The sequence below is a fragment of the Microtus pennsylvanicus genome, chromosome 10 (genome assembly GCF_037038515.1).
Source record: "Microtus pennsylvanicus isolate mMicPen1 chromosome 10, mMicPen1.hap1, whole genome shotgun sequence".
NCBI lineage: Eukaryota > Metazoa > Chordata > Mammalia > Rodentia > Cricetidae > Microtus > Microtus pennsylvanicus.
In genome coordinates, this window is record NC_134588.1 from 35,331,225 (window position 1) to 35,357,442 (window position 26,218).

Below are 26,218 nucleotides of genomic sequence, written 5' to 3' on the forward strand. Positions count from 1 at the left end.
TCTCCAGGGGTTTGTGCAGTGTTCTATCAAAATATCTGCCTCTACTTCTTTTATCAGAGCTTTTTGGGCTGGTCTGCCATTATTGCAGATGGGGCTGTTACAGATATATTGATGTCATCTATCAAGGGAATAATTCTACCTAATGAACAAGGGAAGTGCTAACCCATTTTTACTAATGACAAACAGTGATGACGCTGCAAGAATGAAACCCCCACTCAGGCCACATCTCTATTCCATTAACAATTTTGTGGTTTATGATCAACTTTTCAAACTAACACACATCTCCCTTGAATTAGCTATGCTAAGGAAGCATTTGGGTGATAGTTTTAAATGAGTAAAGGTTTATTGCATTTCTTACTGAGTTTTTGTCAATAGCACCTAAGTCGGCTTATACATCGCCGCCGGGAAAGTGAGGCCAGGGCTGTCGTTTCTATCTGATACTTCTTTGAACACTTCTAAAGGACAGAGTGAAGAAAAATCACATACAATTTGTTTTGCTATTAAATGCTGTTCAGAGGAAGTAGGAGCAAAAAAAAAAGGTGTCTAAAGGTCTTAGTTTTAACCTTTAAATACTTGGGGCAAAGAAACATTGTAACATTAGTAGTAAATGCAGTAAATTCTTTCTTTGGAGGGTTTCTTCATTTGACTACAACTTCCTAGATAATGATTACTTATACAAAGTCCAACAACTTCCTCGTTATTGTGTAATTTACAATGAGCACAAGACTGGTGAAAAGTGAAAGCTAGGAAATTAAAAATGATACAGAATTTCTCCCTCCCCTCCTTTTTTTCCTTCCCTTCCTCCCTCCATCCCTTCTTTTCTCTTTTAAGATTAAATGCATTTAATTATAATCTAGAAGCATGTGTGATAGACATGAACATTGTATAGAGATCATTATGAAAACTGATCAGCCACATGATGGCTCAAAGTTTTTATAGCTAGGTAATTGGAGCATATTTGAGGCTAAGACAGTTGGAAGTCGGGGTACAGTAGAATGATTAAAGAAATGTGCTACATAAGCAGGTCACATGATGCCAGAATCAGACATAAACATTCTTCCTTGCCACCTCCATTCAAGTCTCTGAGCTTCAATTGCCAATCTATAAGCAAGATCTCAATCTAGAGACCCTGTCATGAGGAGACATGCATGCTTCATATCTAGTGGTCATATATACAAGTGTAAAAAGGGAAAGTGAGCCAGGCGGTGGTAGTGCATGTCTTTAATCTCAGCACTTGGGAATCAGAGGTATGTGTATCTCTCTGAGTTCGAGGACAACCTGGTCTATAAGAGCTAGTTTCAGGACAGGGTCCAAAGCTACAGAGAAACCCTGTCTCGAAAGATAAAAAAAAAATGTGGGAAGTGAACTTTCCAGATGACTTTGCTTTCTGTTAAAAAAGTTGTTTTTTTATTAGTTCCTAGCTTAATCTTTATTATCAATGTGATCTTAGGCAATTAGTTGAAATTTCCTAGCTGGCCCCGTCCCTTGGTTATGAAAAGAATCATTTGAATTCTGAAAAGTTCTACAATGTTAAAAGTACACCTACTCACATGTTTCAGGCATGTAATTACAACTCTATGCTAAATTTGATCCCTATAATAGCATCACTTGCTAATATGTGACTATATTTTAAAAATGAAAAATTCATTTGATAATTAAATATTTTTCATACTGTTAACATTACTTATTTTGAAGGTTCCTTTTATTCTAATGTAAAGGTATAAGTGTCTTTAATTTGTATTCTTATATAATTTTATTTTTATATGTTTAGGTAGAATCTATTGGGTGATGTAGTTGCTGAAGATACAGGAATAGAGAAAATTCCTTTAGTTTCATTGCTTTCAAATTGTCGCTTTCCATGGCATTTTCTGTACAAAACAAATGAAAAAAGAAACTTTCTTAAATGTGTTGGTCACAGTGAAACATGAGTTCACCTCTGTGTTTTATTTAAAATGTTTTTGTATGAATTATATTTCTTCATGTGCTCTGGCAAGTTTGTTCCATATTAAACTATTCAAACTAATTATAGTTTTAAAAATAATACATTTGCATTTTTTATTTAAATTACTGCTTTCACACAAGTAAGCATATATCTTTCATACACCACAAATATGGGCTCCTTTCAAAGAGCACACACTGATCTGCCAGCAGAATAATGCTTTCCTATTAATATTCTGCTTCATGAAAGAAATTCAAACAGCTTTTAAAGTACTTGAGACTGTAAAGATAATGGCCTCCCTTTCAAAACATTCTTTTTATTATTAATTTTATTCATTTTACATCACGTTCTTTTGCAAGCTAGTGGCATCCTGCATGTGTGAATAATTCACACACACATCAAGTACTTCTGGCCAATGTTATAGTGCTGAGATCACCTTCTACCTTTGTCTTGTTTACATTCATAGTATCAACAGCTGTCAAAAATGCAACATTTTTGCTATTATAATGAAGAGAGTTTGTTGTTTCAAATGTTCTTTTGTTAAGAGGCATGAATTGGAGAGTGAACACACTAAGCATGAATTCAAAGGGCAAGACTCAGGCTATAATTTGTGTTGACAATGTAACAAGGAGCAGTAGTAAATAACATATCGAATTAAATAAACGGTAGCGCACAGCAGGTCTTGAGGTCATGGTGAGGATCATTTTGCACACAATGTCTGGCTATGCTTACAGACAGTTACATTTTGAGAAGTATATTGTTGTGCAAATTCTGTCATCTATTAACATCCTGAGAGTATACTTACACAAACATATATAACCACATGTATAACCAGGTAATATGACCGTATATTATACTGTCATTGTTGTTTCCAGTGTAAAAAAAGAACATGTTCATACTCAGTTAAAATGATCAATACAATCACATATGTTGATTGTGCATTATATATAAACATGATAAAGTATCATACTCATTTAAAATATTCACATATAATCACATGTATTCATACATACTGTATTCACTCATGGCATAGTAAAACTAAGTATTATACTTAACACTGAATTGTTATGTGGCTTTAATATGAACAAACTATTTTGCACTACGCATCATGTCTGTTTTGAACAATACTGACACTAAATGATGCAATTGTACTTAAATGATCTCACTTGCAGCACTTATAGGAGAATGGAAAAGTTACAAAAAAGAATGCTGATGATAACACAGTTTGCTAAATCTCTATTTTAATTCCTTTGGTAGCATTGTTGTCTATCCCTTATTGCCTTCTACCTTCTCTCCTTTCTGCATCTTTCTCTTTTTCTTCTTCTCCATCTTTCTCTTCCTATTTGGCTCACACTGCCTCTGAACTCCTGGGTTCCAGTGACCTTCCTTGTTTCCGCCTCTTCAGTATTTGACATTGTAGGTAATACCATGTACTTATGATAATTCACGGCATTTTTTTTCTGGAACTCTACAGTTTTTCCCCCGTTTATTCTTAGTCCCTGTGCCTTAGTGGCCACCTCCTCCAGTCCTCACTCATATTCACAACTGGAGACTCAAGATTATGCTTTGTTTAAAAAATTATTTAAAACGCATAAATTTACCTTTTGACTATGTGTATAAGTGGTATAGGCAACCCCACCGACCTTTGTTTAAAATCAAATTCCAAATTCAAGATAGCTCATTGTGTATGAAAATGTCACAAAACATCTCAAGTCTGAAATAAATCTGATTCTAAAATTTTTGGGTAATATACACTAAATTTATCTATAAATATAACATTACTTATATATAATGTTAATGTATGCTTTATTTAGTTGTTGAGTAAATATTTATATAGTAACTATTCTGAAACTATCAATAAAGAAACTATTTCTCCGAAGTGCTTCTTATATGCAGAAGAATTTGTTATCAATTCATTGGTTGGTTTTTTGAAATTATAGAAGGAACTTTTGAATTTGGGAATTCAAAATAAACTCCATTATTAGAGAATATAAAAAAGAGATACATGAAAATTGTGAAATATGTAGAAAATGTTGTAAATTGAGAATTACATTTTTAAGTTTTATTTATTTGTTTATTTATTCATTTATTTATTTATTAAAAATTTCCACCTCCTCCCATTTCCCTTGCACTCCTCTTCCCCCTCCCACCTCCCTGTCCAGTCCTAAGAGAAGTCAGGGTGTCCTGCCCTGTGGGAAGTCCAAGGCCCTCCCCCCTCCATCCAGGCCTAGGAAGGTGTGCATCCAAGCAGACTAGGCTCCCAAAAAGCCAGTACATGTAGTAGAATCAAAATCTGATGCCATTATCATTGGTTTCTCAGTCAGCCCCCATTGTCAGCCACATTCAGAGAGTCCGGTCTGACCACATGCTCGTTCAGTCCCAGTCCAGCTGGTCTTGGTGAGCTCCTATTAGATCAGTCACACTGTCTCAGTGGGTGGATGCACCCCTCGTGGTCCTGACTTCATTTTTAACACTGGATATAAACATAAACATGACTATAGTAAATTTCATATGGTAAAATTCACTCTACACAGAACAAAAACTTGTTTGAAGAATTATTTATAAATGTGTCTGGCCCTGTGTTGGGGTCTGAAGATATAAGCAAAATGAACAAAATTGACAGTTCCTACCCTAGTAATTTTAGATCCAATTCAACCATACTGGCAGATTTAGAGGGACCCAGCAAGAAACATGCCCTCAGATCAACTCCTGATGAGGCTCAAAGTTGAATGTTAATAGTGATGCATTCCATCTGCCAGCTTCCTGTCTACTGAAGCCTATTTTTTGCAAACCTAAGCTAAGCTATTTCTTCTTTGTTCAAAGAATGCATAAACTTTAAACACACAAATTACCAAATTTCTATATGTGTGTGTGTGTGTGTGTGCATGGATGATTTGAACATATTTTTCTTCCTATGTTTTTTTTTTGTTCTACAGTCCATGGTATAGATCCTTAGGCTCCACTTGAAGGATGTATATCATAGAGAAGTTTCTTAAAATATATTCTACTGCTTAAGGTAATATGGAATATTAGATAGACACAAATATGCCATTTAAGTAATTTATTGATGAGTCAGGTTCCATTGGCAAAGACAGATGAGAACTCAAGGGAACAAGAAAGACTTGTAAAAAGTAGACAGAAGTGGTCCAGTTGAGAAAAGTATATTTTTCTAATGTTGGGCTGAATAATTTTTATAGAAAACTTTTATAATAATTCTGTAGTTAAAAATAAAGCTGTGTGCTAGAATTTTTGTTTATCTGTAACACAACAAATCAGAAGCATGCATTCCCCATTTAAAAAAAGATGTGTTCTCTCTTTTGGAGGAAGGTTATTTGGGAATTTCTGTTTCTCAGCATTGATGCCAGATGGCAGTGTCCACAGATTGTCAGCCTTGCATGTTGATTGTTGTCAACTCTGGATGCTAACAGGGTGCTAGATATAAGTACTATAGAGTAACTTTGAATTCCATCTATTCTGCCATCATACACTGTGTCCTAGGCACTGGCCATATTCTTATAAATAGACTGCTGGATGAATATTTTTAAGGGCACTTATTGTTTAATGAGACTTTAATAAACAGCACAATGATAAACTTTATGATCACTTAAACCAATTTTGAGTGTGTATTGTATCCTAGAATCAATTATGGAAATTGAGGGAAAGGAGATATTGAACATAAAAAATTTGGAGGTTGATCAGTGTATCTCCCTCATGGGAAAATATGTAGGATAGTTTTTTTTTTTTATTCTTTCCGGTACTTTCTTCCATATCCGTGACATCCATTATAGTACAGATGTAATCTGGAATATTTTGCAATCACATATAATCCAAGGTCATGCCTTACACTAAAAGACATTGTACAGCACAGTGATTTCAATAATGTGCCTGTGGCATTTTGCCATGATTTTTGAAGATTGATGCTTGGATGAAGCTTCAACTGGGTTCAATATTTCTACTTTTCACTTCATGTTTTGCCTTTTCTATGCCTTCTGTTGAAAATAAATTTTTATTTGAAGACAAGTTTAAACATCTTTATGTTTTCATTGCTGCTCTTGGTGAACCTTGTCAAAAGTATTGATTTGGTTCTTTTCTTTGCTGCTTCTACTAAATCATGTTTACTACTCTAAGAACTTTGGGGAATCATAGTGATATGTATTTAAGTGAAAGGAGGTTTGTCTGGATGATTTTTTTGAAGCATAAGTGTGCATTTGACTTCAGCTTACATAAGGAGAAACTTTGTGAAATGAAAACCAAGAATCTAGTTACATTTGGATGTCTTGGCTTAAAAATGTCCACTAGAGAGCCAAGTAGAAAAACTGAGTAGGCAGTTGAATACATAAAATGGGAACAGAGACTGGGCTGAAAATAAAATAATTTTCTCTCTGCAATATCTCTGGGGAATACATTGTGAGTTTAACTATAAATGGGAGCTTATTTTTAGTAACAGAAAAGAAAGGATTAATCTAAAATAATCAAGAGCAACCCCAAGAGTTTGAAAATAGCCACAGAAATGGGAAAAATTTCAGGTCAAGTAAGGAGTGGGTAGAAGAGAAAGAAGTGAACAATGGTGCCTATTGATACAGAGAAAAGCCAAAAGAATGGGCTTGGCTTTTACTTTGTGACAAGTAGTTAAAAGGGCACCTTGGCCACTATAGGTTTATTAGAGATAGAAGAGCCATAAAAAAGACTAATAAGTCAGGAATTAGTCAAGGAAGACATAGGATTAATAAGTATCTGGGACTGAGTTGTGTTTCCTTCCTAGAACACATGGTGAAATCCTAACCCCCAATCCTCCAAAATTTGACTATATTCACGTAAAAGTCTTTAAAAGGTGATCAGATTAGAATGAGACTATAATCCACTACTGTTAGAAGAAGGAATTCGAGCAAATGGAAGCAAGCCAGTGTGCCATCAATGCGCAGTTCTCTTTACTTCCTTGCTATGACGGCAGACCAGGTATTCTTTAGGTCACCTCACAAGCTCTACCTCATGAGGGCCATGGTATTACAGAAGTGGAGAAAATAGCTCTACTACAGCATTTTTATTTCTTTAAACTCATCCTAACTTGTCTTGTCCTTTCCTATTCTGTTCTGTCTTTAATGGTTCACATTTTTAAAAAAGCAACATTGTTTGAAGTGTGTGTGTTGTGTTGATTCTATTTATTCACTTATTATAGCTGGTTTTTTAAAGAGTTGTCAGAGGCAGAAGCAGATTTGTTTTTATACGTTCCTAGTTCAGTTAAAAAAATTGTGCTTTGCTTTTTGCTAGGTCTGCTTCATGATTGTCATGGTCATGCTATAATCCAAGAAAATAGTTCTTCTTCAAAACATTTCTCTCTGGGTTTATTCTCTCCTCTGCCACCTATTCCTTTCTATCCTCTTCTGTTCTGTCTTGCTTTTGATCAGTTATGTGTCCACTGACATCAAAGACCATCTGTTGAATATTAAGTGTGACTTTTCCTGGTTGAATTGAGTAATCTAGAAACAGATCCCATACAGACTATGGGTTGTGGGTTATTTTGGGAAAGTATGGCCAGGTAGTATAGTTCTTTGTAGCTGACCTGAGCCTTAGAATACCTGACAACTAGAGATTTTTTTCCACTAATGAAGGAGGAGAATATGCCTTATTTCCATATCTAGTTATAAAAAGTTTCATATGTGAGAAGACTTAGGACTTTTTCTTTACATACTATGTTATATTTGTCTGATTTTTCTTGGCATTTTTCATCTGTATATAAATTATATCTGAAAAACTCCCAAAATAACTTTTGAAATATGCTTATAAAGCCTATATTTTTGCAGTTATAAATTATGAGAGCAATAAATCCTGTTAGACCACCAGAGAGCATTGTACAAACTCTGCAGCTGGATTCAGAGTTAGTTTCAAGTTGCCTGACAGCACTGGGAACTGAGTCTGGATTCCCTATGAGAGCAATGCACGCTTTACTTCAGCTCCACTTTTTTTCTCTTCGTAGTTTGTATTTTGTAAGTCAGTAAATATCTTGTTTGTGTCTTTAAATGTCATTCAGACTTGAGGAATTCTTACTATTTGGTTTACTACTGGATTCCTGTGAGTGCTAAAGATTTGATTTTTTTTTTTTTGGCTTAAATGGCAGATTATTTTTATGAAGTGCTCTGAAGGGCTACTGTAACCCTCATGAAAAACAGTTCTTAGAAATGTTTATTCTAAAAACTGGGTTAATTAAAAAAAACAACAATCTAAACTTTATCTAACACTGTGCCATAATCACTGATCATACAAAACAAAATATAGTAATACATCAACAACAACAAGCTCCAAAACCAAAGCATCAACAAACCCCACTGAGGAATTAGCAATTTCCAGTTAGGCACAGTCTTAGAATTCAGTGCTAACTAAGAAGAATGGTTTGCTTGCCAATACAGTGATATTTAAAAGGAAAGGCAATGCTTTAGGTAGGCAGGGAGAAGAGCAACAACTCTCAAGGAAATAAAACTAAGGGGATTCCCTTATACAGGAAGAAGAGGAGGCTAGACTCATCCTTATTTAGGCTTGTTCAGAGGTTAGAATATGAATTTTTTTTTTTTTTTGCCTTGAAACTCTGTTGAGAAGACCACTAGGACCTCCACTGAATCCTCTACCCATTCCTATGTACAAAGGCATATTCTTTTATAATATTCCATTAGATAATTTGGGTGTTCTCAAATTTGGTTTACACAATGATGTTGATGTTGCTCACAATAATTTGGTTGAAGATTTGTTTTTGTATTTGTTGGGTTACACACTGATGTTCATCTGGTGCAGCTTTTTATGTCTGGTTGCTATGGCATCCTCCCTGACAGTTTTTATTCTCTGTATTTTCAGGGATTTTTCATAAATATAGAGTATTCAGGAATTCTTGTTATGTATAAGAGCACAGACTCTTTCTTGTGGTAGCTTCAAGTTGGTGACATAATGTATTCACTGTTCTATGCATAATTTCATTTACTAATTTCATAATTTATTACTAAAGATATTAATTATATGTAGATACATGTAGACACTTCAATGAACATAGTGTCTATTAATGACACATATATAACTCTGGGTCCTGTACTGTCTTTCCTCCTAGATGTCATTGCTATGCCATTTTCTTTCTTTTGCTTTAAAAAACAGTACAGCAGATGTTCAAGTTTACTAGAGTAACTTATTTGATTTTAAATAGTTTTGAACTTTAATAAACTGAAGAGCAAGTGACATTCAGTGTTAAACTTGTATCTTCTTCAGCATCATGTTACAAAATTCTTTTTTACTGTCTCACACAGCCATAAACATAATAAGCCGGGTGGTGGTGGCGCACGCCTTTAATCCCAGCACTCGGGAGGCAGAGGCAGGCGGATCTCTGTGAGTTTGAGACCAGCCTGGTCTAAAAGAGCTAGTTCCAGGACAGGCTCCAAAACCACAGAGAAACCCTGTCTCGAAAAAACCAAAAAAAAAAAAAATTCTACTCTAAGTTTCTATTTTATGATTATGTTATCACATCTCCATTTCTGTGTCTGTATTCTTAAGTCTATTTGTCTTCCTTACTATCATTTAGTGTCTGTTAGAAGAGTTTGTTACCACAAAATCATATTACTTTTCCTCTGTCACTTTACTAAGATTCAGACGGTTGTATAGTAAGTATTACTAGACACCAGTTTATTTGCAGAAATGAATTCACTAAAGTATTACTCATAGTCAAATAGTAAAACCTTCTTTGATTCCCATCTCTACTATTTGGTGTGTGTGTGTGTGTGTGTGTGTGTGTGTGTGTGTGTGTGTGTGAAGTGAAGCACTCTTTCAAAAATGCCACACTTATATTAAGATTCTACAAAGGTGTTGACTGAATAGAATTTTGTAAATGTGGAGAATCAGGAAGGCTGCAGAACCAGAGTCAAAATAATCTTGGATTCATTTATACTGATACTCTATTTATGTTTTAATAAACTATGCCTGACTGAAGGTCAGAGGGTAAACCTAAGGTACTAGAGGCCACGCAGTGTTATTATACACCTTTAATCCCAGGATTTAGGGTTAGAGGCAGATGTGTCAAAGGGTGCCATGTTGAGGTGATATTTGTTGGGGTCCAAACTCATAGGTCTTCACATGTTCCAGGGTAGGATTATGAGGTTTAAAATTATGAAGCAAAAGGAACAGTGATATGAGAGAAATAGAAGACAGAATCACAGAACAGCATTGGGAGGGAAAGTCACTGAACTAAATCCTGAGTCCACCTGCATTTATTTCCACAGGATTACTTACTTAACTCCAAAAGGGGAGGGGGGAAGCAACAGAGTTTGCTAACATGATATATGGAATAGATCAAGTATCCTGTAGGCAGTCACTCTCAGGAACCTCCTGCCAATCTCCTTGAAGAAGATTCTCTGTCCTTGGTCAAGCTGAAGTGGATTCATCTCCATACTCAAAATACTAAGTGATAACACACTTGGTCAAGATCTCCTATTGTAGTCACACATATTGTCAGAAGTTTGAGAGAGCAAGAATAAGCTCAAACTTTCTGACCTTTAGACAAGGTGGAATAGCACTCACAACTGTGAGTCCTGAAAATTCCTCCTCTTTTATTTATTTAATAAATCCTGTGCTTTGACTACAGGACAGAAGACTGTGCCTCATTTGGGCATTTTCCTTCACTTTCCAGACTGATCTGTCATTGGTACATACATTCTGTCATTTACGTCCTGTCTTAGATTACCTGGGTTTAAAAAGATCTTACCCATCATTGGCTACTAGCCTCTGTACATACTGGGCTAATGAAGAGCTCATCTCTGGGTTCTGTCAAGAGAGCTCATCAAAAACTAGATAATAATATGCAAGCAGATGATGCTTTGTGATACATATACTCTTGTGGCTACAATGTCTCCTAATATAAAGGAGTTTAGGATGACCAGAGGTGGGATAGTCTTTCAAAATTAGTCTAAGATATCTTTACCAGTTTTCAGCTACAATTAAAATCCAAATTTGTCCTTTTAAATGTATCAAATTTAAAGACTCATTGACAATGTCACAATTCTCTCAGACAAGCTCGAATACATTTTCTAATCAGTAATATCTTCATAATGAATTAAAGTAGTTTACATATATTAATAGGTCAATATCATAATTATACTATGGAAATGAACACACAATTTGTTAATTCCCAATTCTCTTAAATCTTCTCTAATCAAAAGACAAGAAAATGTTTCTGTGTTGGATGAGGTATGAACATTTTTTTTCTCTCCTAAAATCCATCTGCATTGCTGCTTCTAAGTTTCAGAGATAAGTCTGAACTGTTCCAGTCTCTGAGCAGCAGCAAATATTTTTAGGCTCTTCCTCCTTAATTCTGAAAAGGGGCTTCAGTCACCAAGTCTCCACAATGAGTTTCTTTTCCCCGAAGGGGAAAATTGAGGTCTCAGTTCTCAGGTTCTTTATTTTAACAGCAAGTTGAATACCATACTGGCAAAATGAGATCTGTATCCCAAGATATAGTATGGAAAAGCAACCAAACATTTAGTCAGAGTTCTTGTGCTGGCTCCAAGTAAATAAGGCACATTGAAGTCCAGAAATTTATGTAGTAAGTCCTTTAAGAAACTAGTAATCATTTTAAAGTCTAGTTTCTTGAGTTCTCTATATATTTTGGAGATCAGACCTTTGTCAGTTGCGGGGTTAATGAAGATCTTCTCCCAGTCAGTGGGTTGCCTTTTTGTCTTAGTGACAGTGTCCTTTGCTTTACAGAAGCTTCTCAGTTTTAGTAGGTCCCAAGTATTCAATGTTGCCCTTAATGTCTGTGCTGCTGGGGTTATACATAGGAAGCAATCTCCTGTGCCCATCTGTTGTAGGGTACTTCCCACTTTCTCTTCTATCAGGTTCAGTGTGTTCAGACTGATATTGAGGTCTTTGATCCATTTGGACTTGAGTTTTGTGCACGGTGATAGATATGGGTCTATTTTCATTCTTCTACAGGTTGACATCCAGTTATGCCAGCACCATTTGTTGAAGATGCTTTTTTTCTTCCATTGTGTACTTTTAGCTCCTTTATCGAAAATGAGGTGTTCATAGGTTTTTGGGTTAAAATCGGGATCTTCTATACAATTCCATCGGCTGACTTCTCTGTTTTTATGCCAGTACCACACTGTTTTAATTACTGTAGCTCTGTAATAGAGTTTGAAGTCAGGGATGGTAATGCCTCCAGAAGATCCTTTATTGTATAAGATTGTTTTGGCTATCCTGGGGTTTTTGTTTTTCCATATAAAGTTGATTATTGTCCTCTCAAGGTCTGTGAATAATTTTGATGGGACCTTGATGGGGATTGCATTGAATTTGTAAATTGCCTGTGGTAGAATTGCCATTTTTACTGTGTTTATCCTCCTAATCCAAGAGCAAGGGAGGTTCTTCCATTTTCTGGTATCCTCTTCAATTTCTTTCTTCAATGCCTTAAAGTTCTTGTCAAATAGATCTTTCACTTCCTTGGTTAGAGTTACCCCAAAATATTTTATGTTGTTTGTGGCTACTGTGAAAGGTGAAGCTTCTCTGATTTCCCTCTCTGCTTCCATATCCTTTGTGTATAAGAGGGCGACTGATTTTTTGGAGTTGATCTTGTATTCTGCCTCATTACTAAAGGGGTTTAACAGCTGTAAAAGTTCTTTGGTGGAGTTTTTGGGGTCGCTTATGTACACTATCATATCATCTGCAAATAGCGAAAGTTTAACTTCTTCTTTTCCAATTCGAATCCCCTTGATCCTCTTATGTTGTCTTACTGCTATTGCTAGAACTTCAAACACTATATTGAAGAGGTATGGCGAAAGTGGACAGCCTTGTCGTGTTCCTGAGTTTAGTGGGTTGGCTTTGAGTTTCTGTCCGTTTAATTTGATGTTAGCTGTCGGCTTGCTGTATATAGCTTTTATTATATTTAGGTATGACCCTTGTATCCCTAATCTCTCCAAGACTTTTATCATAAAGGGATGTTGAATTTTGTCAAATGCTTTTTCAGCATCTAATGAAACGATCATATGGTTTTTTTCTTTCAGTTTATTTATATGATGGATTACATTGATAGATTTTCATACGTTGAACCAGCCCTGCATCTCTGGGATGAAGCCGACTTGATCATAATGGATAATTTTTCGGATGTGTTCTTGGATTCGGTTTGCCAGTATTTTGTTGAGGATTTTTGTGTCAATATTCATGAGTGAGATTGGCCTGTAATTCTCTTTCTTGGTTGAGTCTTTGTGTGGTTTTGGTATCAGAGTAACTGTAGCTTTTTCCAAACAATCCCCTTTTTTTCAGACATCCAACTCTCTCTCTCTCTCTCTCTCTCTCTCTCTCTCTCTCTCTCTCTCTCTCTCTCTCTGTCTGTCTGTCTCTCTCTGGCGCGCGCGCGCGCTCTCTGCCCCCTCTGTGGGATTCAGGCTATCCCTGAACCCCTTTCGTGGCTGCTACCAATTTAGGTAGCTCCCTTCAAATCCAGTCAGATTTTTAGTGTTCTACATAGAAGCAACAAGCCTCACATCTTCATCTACCTTCCTGTACACGATTTCAGGTTTGAATCTTTATCAGTTTTCTGCAGTGAACTGAGTACACCTTACAATGACCATGTAAGTTTCTAAAAGGAGGATAGGGGCCCACAATGACAATTCCTCCAGGACTATGATGAGACCACAAAGCTGAAAAACACCAGATAAAAAAAATGATCAGGTTTTGACATACAATATGCTCAGAACAATTTTGATGTGGCTATCTGAGATGATCCAGCTTTACAGATTAATCTAGCCAGGACTTGAGACAGGTCCTGCACTTTCTTATTACACTGACTGGACAAAACAATGATACAACTGCTTCTTCCAGGACTTGACAATAAACCCATTTTTTTTAAAGATCCGCTAAAGATGCCATCACCCCCAAAGAGCAGGAAACAAATTTAATAACACAATGCCCACATTCCCAAGAGGTGATGTGGGTGATTATTGGTCTTTAAGTGGTTTGTCAATACTTTTGTTGTTGTTTAGGGGGCTTGGTTTCAGGTTGTTATTGGTAATGTTCAGGAAAAATACTAAACAAATGAAATTAGATTCAAGGTTTTTGTTTTGAAAATAAAGGAGAATAGAGATATGACAAGATAAAAAAGTAAATTATTGAAATTACTATTAAAAGCAACTACTAGTATTAAATGTTTTACATTGGATTGGACTTTTGTATATTGTATATGGATTTTGTATATTTATAAAAATTTAAGATTCATTTTGTTAAAATAGACTGTTCTTACATTTCTATTTTATATTCTTATTTTTCCATTCAAAAATTTCTACTTCCTCACCTCCTCCCATCCCCCTCCCGCTCCCCCACTTCCCCTCCTCCCTCCTCCTCCAGGCTTAAGAGAGGGCAAGATACCCTGCCCTGTGGGAAGTGCAAGGCCCTCCCTCCTCCATCCAGGCCTAGGAAGGTGTACATTCAAATAGACTATGGCCCCAAAAAGCCAGTACATGCAGTAGAAACAAGTCCCAATGCAATTATCAATGGCTTCTCAGTCAGCCCCCATTCTGTTCTTACATTTCTAATCTTGTTCGAGAATTGTGCCTATGCAGCTCATTTAACAATGTGATACAAATTTCTAGTCCTTGAAAGTTATTATTACCAACTCCTTAGGATAATAAGGAAATTCAGTTTAGTAATTAGTTATATATTACTATTGAACTTGTAGTCACATTAATTATGTTTTCAAGGCCAAACAGAGTTATAGTTTAAGTAGACAGGTCATCTTCAAACACTTCATAGATCTACAGAATATGACATTTAATTTTTTTATAATAACACAAGTTCTTCTTTTCTTTTTTATGACAATGAGACATATCTGTTTCTCACTGCTCCAATCTACTTCAAAGTAGATGATGGGCATTGAAGAAACTACATGTGAAGTTTACTTTCTCTTTGGCAAAAGTAAGCTACTGGGCAAGAAAATGTCCTTGCCTCTATTTCTGACAGTATGCTCTTCTAATAGCACTAGCAGTACATAAAAGAGAGTGACTGCCAAAACGTGCCCAGACAAGGTGGGACAGTCCTTCAAAACCCCTGCTTCATAAAAAAGTCTGTTAGCTATTCTAGGCCTATAGGCTGAAGATGGAGGCTGCAATGAGTTGCAGAGAAACTTTGATGACTGTCCAGGCAGTCAGTTGTTTCTGTCATTTTTCACAATTTTTGGAAGTAACTTGCTCACATTTCCTGCTTACTCAGTTAATATTTCCTTCTTGGATCTCTGAGAGATTTGAAGACTAGGTACCTACAGTTTTTCTTGTTTGCCAGATGCATAAAGCAAATTATGACAGAAAGTAAATTAAGTATAAGATTATGGACTCACCCAATAAAACAGATATAGATTATTTATTCTTATTTTTTCAAATGCAAATGAAGTAGACACTATTGATGTATGTATTGCCTGTATATATTGTATATAATTATTGTAATTATGACATGTAATTTTTCTTATATTAGTTGTAGACCTCTTTTTATTTTAGATAAAAAGGGGAAATAAAGAGATATTATATTTTTATTTAAATAAATGAATTTTGCCTGATGATCAGAAGGTAAATGTAAGCCACTAAAGGCAAGGCAACCGTGCCACACAACTTTGATCCCAGGATTTTGGAGACAGAGACAGATGGATCTCTGTGAGTTCAAGGCCACCCTGAGCTACACAAGATCAATGCATAAAGAGACCCAGGTGGTGGTGGCCCATAGATTTAATCCCAGTACTAGGGAGTCACATGCTTTTAATCGCTACACTAAAGGGGGATATAAAATGGGAGGAGACAGAAGCTCAGAGCTCAGTCAGCAGTCACACAATCTTCGTAGAGCTAATTCTTTTCTAGTTCTTGTCTATTTTGCATTTCTAATCTTCGATTTCAACCCCAATATCTGTTTCTAGGTTTTGATTACACATGCTACACCCATTCATTGTCTGTATTTGTTATTGTCTGACATAACATCCTTTTAAGTATAAGGTAAAATCTTTGGAATGGTTTAATAGACAGTTCCCAAACATTATACAACCCTGAAGCTAAGAATGTTGTCCAGTAAGACCTACAATCTATCACAGAATTTCCCTGCTTTCATGGAGAATGCCTGCTGGATGCTCCTCCCAATAGATTTGGTGAATGTAAGTGAATGATGGCTTTAGTTATGTGCCTAATTCACCTAACTTAACTGCTGTCACAGTGGAAAAAGTCACTCAGGCAATTTGAGTCTGTGTTCCCAGTACATAATTCACTCACTTTTCTTTTCTGAATAAAGTTTCTTCCTCCATTGGATGTGGGAGTTGTGATTTGTATTGATAGATAGGCCCATATGGATAGATAATTTTTTACTTAATTATAATAGTCTTGCTTCATTCCTTCCTAAATTTTCCAGCTATTTAGTTCTTTCTCTGGAAAGAGACAATTCATATATCTTGTTGTGCTTGCAATTTTTAATGATTTATTAAAATTATATATTTATTCTTAATTGTTATTACTAGCTATTTTTTTTCCTTCTAAAAGAATTCTATTTAGAAACTTTAAAGTAGAAGAAAATCCCATCATGAAAGTTCCTGGCAGAAAATGGATTTCCCAATAAAATGGAATTTTAGAGAAACAAAAGTCTAAAGTGTCACAAAATAGAAATATCAATACTGTCACTTTGAAGTACATTTTAGAAGATGTTCTTGCTCAAGATCATTGCATCCTCGCCTGTGCTCACTAGGCAGTTAAGGCAGGAAGAGTGCCTGGCATTTCTTCCTTCTTATTTTCTTTTTTCCTTTTGACTGTTCCTCTTGTGTAGCCTATTAATTATCATTTGTATTGTATTACATTTTAAATGTCCATTTTTAGTTAAATGTTTTTTTTTATTTCTGAACTTATAATATTTCTACTTTCCCTTTCCTAAATATAACCTGCTCAAACTGCAAACCATGTGTTTGCATATTTCCAGGGCTGATCATTTGGTACTGGATGACCAATAGGTGCGCGGTTCCATGGGAAAGACTAGTCCTGCTCTCGTATTCTTTCATTTCCCATAGTTCCTTGTGTAGGGGTGAGGTATTGTGGGCTTTCCATCTTCATTTTAACATGTCTATTATTGCTGTCTTTGTTTAGTTCGTGTTTGGGCAATCATGTTGGTAAGTCTTACTTTATAAGTGTGTAGCTTGTCTTCATTTTCGGTCTCTTTACATTTGGTGAAGGCAGAGACTGAGTCATTAACCTTAACCATTCACCTTGACTTGTTAGCATTCCAGTAGCAGTCCATGCCTTCTTAGAGGACAGAGTCCATCTATTTCCATAAGGAAAGCTTTCCATGAATACTAGCTGCACTCTGAAGTCAAAATAGAATTCTGAAAACCTTGATTTCCTAAACAATAGAAGATTCATTGGTCTATCCAGCAGGGTCTGAACACAGACAGTATTCAAGAGAAACATTACCAGAGCATGACTACTTAATTGTATGTACTTAAGCATCCTTGTCCCAATTCTTCCTTTATTTAAAACGTATATATCCTTTAAGACCAAGAGTGACCTGAGGCCTTTGGTCCCTGAGTTCCTCCTCGTAATGTAGTCACATTGAATAAACTTCTCTCCTCTTTTTATCATTTCTTATCTTTTTAAATGTTATATTGTGGGCAGGTAGCTGAACTAAGCCTGGTAGGGCTGCTGGAGCCTGGGCTTTTATCCTAAAATACCAGTTATAGTTTGGAAAATGGATATTTACTTATTTTATTATTTCAACATTTTAAAATCATGAAATCTGTCTTTTCCTCTGAATGTTACACAGAACATTCACAACACAACTTATCATTATTAATTTCCCATACTGGGAGGAGAAACAAATGATCCAGTGATGCCAAAGAGACATCATATGCCCTACTCTATCCATCACTCTCTGTCTTTATTCTGAGAAAAGCCTCTCAAGGATGACCACCAAACCTTTACAATCCTCCGGCCTCTGCCTCCCATCACACTGCAGTTCAGGACAGTGCCCATAATCAGCTGTTTACTTGGGCGCTGGAAGTCTGAACATCAATCGGAATGCAGTGCTCTTACCCCATGCACCTTCTCCTTCTCCTCTGCTTCACTATTACAAAATATATGATGCCATATGACAGGAGTTCCGTGTATCTGTAGGTTGCTCCATACCTCAGAACCTCAAAACTGATCGTCATATCTCTTGTAGCATGTTTGAAATCCCCATAGGTTGTGTCTTTGGCCTTCATGTAAGTTAAGAATTTACTCTGTTAAGCCCTTTGGTGTCTTTGAACCCTGCTAATAGTAGCTAGCATGGTTGCCTAGCTGAATGCACAGTGTGCATCAGTTTTGACTTGTTAGAGATTAATATCTTGGTTTTCCCTGATCATCTTTCTGAATATTTTCAAAATATCTTCACATTCTTAGGAATTATGCTTTTTTGATTTTTAATAATGAAGGATACTTTGAGGGATTTGCCCACATCTCTGAGATTCTAATAGTGTCCTGTCACATTTTACTGTCTTCAGTTTTGTTAAACTCATTTTCTTTTTTAATTACTGTCTTGTCCTTTCCTCTGTTTGACGCCTACAGTGTATACATCACAACTTAACCTAATCGACATTAGCAAAAGTTGGTGAAATATATAATGTAAATCCTTATTATTAAAAACACTGAATATCTAAAGTAATTTATTGTATTCATCCAAAACAACCTATCAACTCAGTACATTGAAAAATGTGTTGTTCACAACACTGTTACCTATGCCTTGCCTTAGTTGCTCAGTTTCTTGAGAGTATATCACATTGCTATCCTGTGACAAGATCTAATTGATTATTGATAATCCAGGGAAATCTGTTTTGCAATGTTAAAATTTATATGATCTCCCACCTTTTTATCTTCTCATAGTTTTGATTGTGAGGCATGGGGTGGCAAAATCTCTTTATGGTTTAAGGTTTACAAAATATATCTTAGTACTTCTTGAATTTTCCATCTTTTGTTTCCCTATGTTAAATAAGGTAAATTGGAGTTTTTTTAAAAGTCAAACATTTTATTTTATTTTTTGCCTTATAAATAATACCATTCATTTTTCCACCACCTCCCCTCCTCCCATTTCCCTCCCACTCCCCTACTCACTCTCTCCCTTCCCTCTCCAGTCCTAGGAGAGGGCAGAGTACCCTGCCCTGTGGGAAGTCCAAGGCCCTCCCCTCTACAAGGAGGCCTAGGAAGTTGTTCATCCAGACAGACTAGAATCCCAAAAGGCCAGTACATGCAGTAGAATCAAATCCAAGCACCATTATCATTGGCTTCTCAGGTAGCCCCCACTGTCAGCCACATTCAGAGAGTCTGGTTTGATCACATGCTCATTCAGTACCAGTTCAGTTGGCCTTGATGAGCTCCCTGAGTCACACCATCTCAGTGGGTGGAAGAACACCTCACAGTCCTTATTTCTTTGTTCATTTTCTCCCTCCTTCTGCTTTTCAAATGGACCCTGGAAGCTTAGTCCAGTGCTCCAGTGTGGGTCTCTGTCAATATCTCCATCCACCATTGGACAAAGGTTCTATGGTGATATTCAAGATACATCAGTGTGGCTTTTGGATAAGGCCAGTTCAGGCACCCTCTCCTCTGCTGCCCAAGGACTTAGCAGAGGACATCTTCTTGGACACCTGGGAAACCCTCTAGAGTCAAGTCTCTTGCCATCCCTAAAATGTAAATTGGAGTTTTTAAAATTAATTTTTTTGGTTAAAATGAAGAAATACAGAGTAGGGCCAACAAGTCAATGCTGCAAATGATGGTGTGTCCAGAGAAAATCTTGTTTTATTGATTTGTGATGTGTTTGTTGTGATAACCACATGTGTAAGTACCTACAAGTACTGCAAGAAAACTAAGTACATCCAATTGTCTTGCAAGCACTGATGGAAGAGTCAGTGAAGTTGTTGGTTTTTCATTAGTCTTGTTTATATTGGAAATCATTTGATGAGTGACTAACAATCCAGATTTTTCTTTCTTTTACACAATACCTAAAAATATTGCCCATGTGGATGATGGAACTCATAATATAGAGATTTAAGTGGTTGATTTATCTCCTTCAGCAGAATGCAAAAGCAGGAAACATTTAGGAGACACTGTATATTGAATTTTAGATTTTTGTCTTTTCTTTTGATAGCAATATGTAGTAGAATACCTGGTGAAAGCCACCTGAGACACCCCTGATGTTAACATGATAAACACTCAGCAACACTCCATAGTGCAGTATGCTATGGGTTTAGACACAGGTTTTTGGGTACAGATCAATTGTGGGGTAGAACTCTAATCCTTTCCTCACTTGAACATCTCTCACCATCCATTGCTGTTTGTAAAATTCACTCTTCTTATAAAGGAATCTGAGATGTTGCATTGAGTGTTGTTTCTAGTCTAGATTACTTTCCTCTCAATTTAACTAACTGTATCTGCAGCAATTTAATTCAAAAGAATATATGTAGAAAGAATAGGTGAAAATGTAGAGTAATGAAGTCCATTTGGAAAGGTGAGATTTCTGCCATGAGCATGGAGAGAACATTGGTTCTACTTGGAAAGATGGCACATTCCTTCTTACTCATCACATAGAGACCAAATGTAGATTTGAAAGGCTCAACAACTAAAATACACATAAAAACTGGGTAAAATGTTCTTAGCATGGGAAACTGCCCTGGGAGCAATGTACATTATTCATTATAACATCCACATATAAACTTTGTGAACAAAATAGCAGGTTAACATCAGTTTAGGAGGAGGCCAAGCCCCGAAATAATCACACAGAAGCTATATTATTTTAATCACTACTTGGCCCATTAGCTCTAGCTTCTTACTGGTTAGCTCTTACATCTGAATTGAAACCATTTCTAGTAATCTGTGTAACATCATGTGGTTGTGGCATACCAGGTAAAGTTCTGTCCAACTGCAGCAGGGCTACATGGCTTCTCTCTCTGACTCTGCTCTTCTTTCTCCAAGCATACAGCCTAGCTTTCCCCACCTAGTTCTGTTCTTCCCTGCCATAGGCTCAAAACAGTTCTTTATTTATTAACCAATAAAAGCAAAGCATAGATAGAAGGTCATTCCACACCACATCAGTGGTAATATGCATCTATAGAAGAAGCTGAAGCTGTCTGATAAAACCCTAGGGTCCAGAGAGTCTTATCAAGGTATTTGTTTGCTGGAGTATAATAATAAGGACTTTATTCATTCACTCCCCAACCAGTATTACGGAACCAATAATAAAATGCAAACAACAGCACCAAGTAGCACCCAGTAGACACAGAGGCAGAATCACTTTGATATTGATGTACATGGGCCATGAGATCCAAAGGAGGATGTCTGATTTCATATTCTGAATAGATTTCTAGGTGTCAAGTAGTAAAATAGTGTTCCTGCATTTGTATCCTGTATCAAAATTACTTTTTGTGTTGTTAAAATAAGGCCTATTTTAAAGTTATTGGATAAGAATTTTAAGAGGAAAGAAGGGAAATTACAATATAACGAGCTCTAGAGTGGTTTTTACATAAAATTCAAGTACTATAGCAATAGAGTGAGAGGAAAATGAAAAACCAGTGCTAAATTAAAACAGCACAAAGCAATTATCATTAGGGAAGATTTACAGCTCCGTGTTCCTCCATCTCTACAGTAATTCCAAATTTGTGGAATATAGAAACGGCAATAGGATTTCTATTCAAAGATCCTACCTTTTTAAAAAAGAGAATAACACATCGAAAATGGAAATATGCATGGAAAAACTCCCAAACCACCATTTCATTCATTAGCCATGGTAGTAAATCTAAATTTTCTCAAGGTAACTAAGATGTTTTCTTCTTATACATTAATAGGATATTAGTGAATAAAATGATCCACCACAGAACTACCAGCCAAAAAATGCATCAATGCATCACAATTTTGTCTAAGTAGAGGTAGGTTTCATAATAATGTCTAGACTCTCTTATGCAGCTTATCTGAATACGAGTGTGATGCATATCCTCAAGTGTCAACAGTAGAATTAGTGCGAAGGCAGTGGAAGCTGACTCTTAAAATAAAAGCATATCAAAATTATTTGACTTACTTTTTAAGTGGACATTGTTATCAAGCCAATAACTCCAAAACCACAAAAGGAAAATAAAAAAAATGTGAATATTTCACTATAAAACGATTGTTTTGCAAAAAACCAAGTAATAAATATAAAAAGACAATATATATAGGATCTCAACACAATTGCTCCTAATTATAAATATGCCTATTCAAATAAAGCAATAGACATTATCAGATAACATAAAATAAAATTATTTTATTAGAAAAAAATTGCAGTTGAAGATAACTTAAGAATAACATTAAAATTTCTTTTTGTTAAATGTTTCCATTGTTATGTGTCAGAATAAATGTAGAAAAATAGTCTAAATTTTATCTTTGATATGGGCTTGTAATAATAAAATGACATTTTGAAAACTGATGTAAGTTGATTTGTTCATTATTTAAAACATCATTTTCTAGGGAAATTAAATTCAGATGCAGAAGTTAGGAGGGTGGTTAGAAGAGAGACAGGCACACAGAGAGGTAGAGGAAGAAAAGGAAGAAAGGAGATAGGGAGGGAGAGGACAAGTTTTCATGTGATTTGTCAAAGAAAGTTTGATTATGTATTATATGTACTTCTTTTTTCCCACTGTTTCTTCCTTTTTTATTTTCTGCCTTCTTTTTCCTTCTCTTCTTTTCTTCCTCTTCTTTTCTTTTTTTTTCTTTTCCTCTCTCATCAGTCTCATTCATCCTATATAAGAAAAAAGAATAAACCTCTCGATTTAGCATCCAAATGTTTTTTATCTGTATTTAAGACAACAAATCTAAAGCATTAGTTCCATTTTTTTCATTCTCATCAATTTTAAAATACATTTGTATAAATCTGTGCATTCGTATTGGCCATGTTTCACAGTATAGTATTGGCTCAGTAAGATCAACAGATTAGTTAAGAGTTTTGTTTCACAATCCCAGAGAACCTAGACAACAATGAGGACCCCAAGAGAGACATACATAGATCTAATCTACATGGAAAGTAGAAAAAGACAAGATCTCTTGAGTAAAGTGGGAGCATGGGGACCTTGAGAGAGAGTTGAAGGGGAGGGAAGAGGCAGGGATGGGAGCAGAAAAAAATGTAGAGCTCAATAAAAATTTTAAAATAAGTTTGTTTCACATAATTTCATGACTGAATGGAAATTAGAAAGTCATGTAATGAAAAACTCACTAATATTCCAAAGTGTATGTACCTTCATGAAAGAACTGAGTGACTGGCAAGCTGTCATTTCATCTTTGGCATGTTTAAGTATATTATAGAACTCTCAGTTTCTTGATGATAGCCATTTCAAATTAGGTAATTTTGATTCATAATTCTTCTGTTTTCTAGAACTGATTGTTACGTTCTGTTTGGTAAGGTGTTATATTATTTAAATGACGTTGGCTATCTCATTATTTGAGGACAGTCATTCCACAACTCTTAACACTTTAGGGTTATTAATCCTCTCTGTTCTTTATAATTTTTCTCTGAAGACATGCATTCCATATTCCTGATTATTTTATTTACATAATTTCATTTGAATTATAAAATGCATTTCCTTGATCTCCTTTTGTTGTCTTGTTGCACTAGCTAGAACCTCCAGTACTATATAGAATAGATATGGAGAGAGTGGAAAACCTTGTCTTGTTCCTGATTTCAGTGTAATTGCTGTGAGTTTTCCTCCATTTAGTTTGCTGTTGGCTGTTGGCTTGTTGTATATTGCCTTTAGTTCATGCTCGTAATTGGCTCCAGCTACTATTTGAAGAATGGATGGACCTGTTTATAAATTTGGTAATTCTATGGAGCAAATCAGGAAGGCCTTTTCTAAATTTTTTGTATTATAGCCATGTATCTTCTCATTTTTTTTATATCCATAACAAATTTTAACTATTTAATCTCAGTATCAGTGTTACAGTTTCTTCATTTCAAATGAACTGACTTTTTATTTCACAAACAAGAGAAGCATAGCCAATGAAGGATTTTGAAGATACAAACAGGGCTTTTTGTCTGCTTGTGTTGGATGGACTTTTGTGAGAGTGTGATTCCATAGGTGAGTGAGCATGCTCATAGACTTACAGACACCATGAGCTGAAAAGACACTGTAATTTTTATGACTCATTTTGGAGAAACTGTATGTCGGACCCACACCTCATTTTATGTATATGGTGATAAAATGATGAGATATACTTTTAAAATGTTGATAGACACAATTTGAGATAGGATAACAAAAATGAATAATCTAAAATTTTAATTGAATAAATTTGGTTTATCATAAATAAAAACCTTTTGTGCAGCAAAGACTTCTGAATTTTTTTCCTTAACTACTATGGATTTTGATACATATATAGATTAGAGAGATTGTGGAATTGTACAACAGTATAGTATTCTTTTAACATATAGCATCCTGTGTCAATTATATTCTTCTCTCTGCTTTTTTCCCCTGTATATTTGCCGCCTTTTTTAAAAAAAAAATCAACAAAACCAACTGCTAAATATATGAAAGACATACAAATTGTATAAAAGCAGCTGCTGAATATATTCAGGACATGCAGATTACATATTCAAAAGTCTGTGATGTTAGGAAAATCTAAAGAAAATTTTGATTGTGTAACCATTGAAATTCTCTCCTGTTTTTTTTTTTTTTTGAGTCAAAACCCAGAATGAATGTGTGTGAAACTGAGATACTTGTTGACTGTTAACAAATCATTGCACTTCACAGAATTTTTTACTGTTTGAAAATTTTAATTCCATCATATAACTTGAGAAATATTAGGGAAAATGCTAATATATAAAACAGAATGTGAAGTTCTGTAGATGGCGATACATGAGGGAGAAGCATGCAGTTCTGTGGATGCTGATACATGTTGTAGAAAGGTGCTGTACTGGGAATGGTTAACTTTAGTTCTCGGTAGATTAACATGACATTTTACCCTCAGTGGGCTTGCTTTTTTATAATACACTACCTTTACCTGCTGATGCTTATTAGAACTCTATGTTGATCTCTATATATTTAAATATGAAACAAAATAACTAAACAATAAAGAAAAGTGTGAACTCATCTCTGTCCTAAATAGGTTCTAGGTAGAGTGGAAGGCTTGATAAAAACTGGTATTTGGATGTTAGAGTCCTGCTTTGTAAGTGGATCAATGATGGTCCTGCCAGAAAGTGAATTTTTCATTTATTGAGTTCATTCTTTTATTTAATTAAATTTATTTATTTATTTTACATTCTAATCACAGTTTTGTCTCTCTCTTCTTTTCCCCTTTCCTCTGCCCACCTCTTCTCGGCCCTTCCCTATACTGTTCTCTGGTGTTTCTGTTCTGAAAAAGACAATTCTCCCATGGGTATCAACAAAGCATGACATATCAAGTTGTAGTAGGATTAAGCTCATCCCCTTGTATTAAGGCTGGGCAAGGCAACTAGTATGAAAAATAGGTTCCCAAGAGTCAGCCAAAATGTGAAGGACATTACACTGTTAGGAGTCCTACAAATAGACCATGCTAGACAACTGTTACATATATGTACAGGGTGTATGTTGGTCCTATGCAGGCTCACTGGTTGTTGATTCAGACTCTGTGAGCTTCTTTGAGTTCAGGGTAATTGTTTTTGTGAATTTTTTTGAGGTGTCCATGATCCCTCTTACTACTTGAATCGTTATTCTTACATCAGAAAATATTGAGGGAAATGATTCTTTTGGGGAGGAGTAATTTTAAATATATATTAAAGTTTAAAAAGGTAATGTTTTTTATGGAAATCATCTATGTGAATTGTTAAGCCACTCATTTATAAAGCTAACTGTGCATGATATTTGAGCAGTCTTTAAAATTAGAAAGCCAATTTAAAATTTAAAAATTAGCATTTCTGAAATAGCACTATAATATTTTACACAGTTCTCAGTTTCTATGACATATAATTTCACTCCAAATATATGCTACATTAATTCAAATAGTTTTATTTTTATGTATCTGAAGAACAACAAGGTCTGTTTATATTCATTTCCATAAAATAAAGAAGTATTGAACTTATATAAATTTGTTTTTACTTTCTGCTTTCAGGGTTCAAGTTGAATTCTACATGAATGAAAACACATTTAAAGAGAGATTAAAATTGTTTTTCATAAAAAACCAGCGATCAAGTAAGTTAAATTTCCATTACTCATTTTATTCTTTGAATAGGAATCTATCTCAAAAGTCCAACAGTGTAATAGTTCACAAAATCATTGTTTGTGTAACAGAA

The 26,218-nt window shown here is 35.4% G+C and overlaps 1 protein-coding gene across 3 annotated transcripts in view; it reads left to right on the forward strand.

The window, feature by feature from the left end:
- Positions 1-26,218, forward strand: part of Kcnt2 (potassium sodium-activated channel subfamily T member 2) — a 353,892-nt gene that overhangs the window by 93,747 nt on the left and 233,927 nt on the right. For all 3 annotated transcript variants that reach the window (XM_075988160.1, XM_075988159.1, XM_075988161.1), the window contains exon 2: positions 26,038-26,117. In XM_075988160.1, the coding sequence (XP_075844275.1) occupies positions 26,038-26,117 (80 nt within the window). The remainder of the gene's footprint in view (positions 1-26,037; positions 26,118-26,218) is intronic.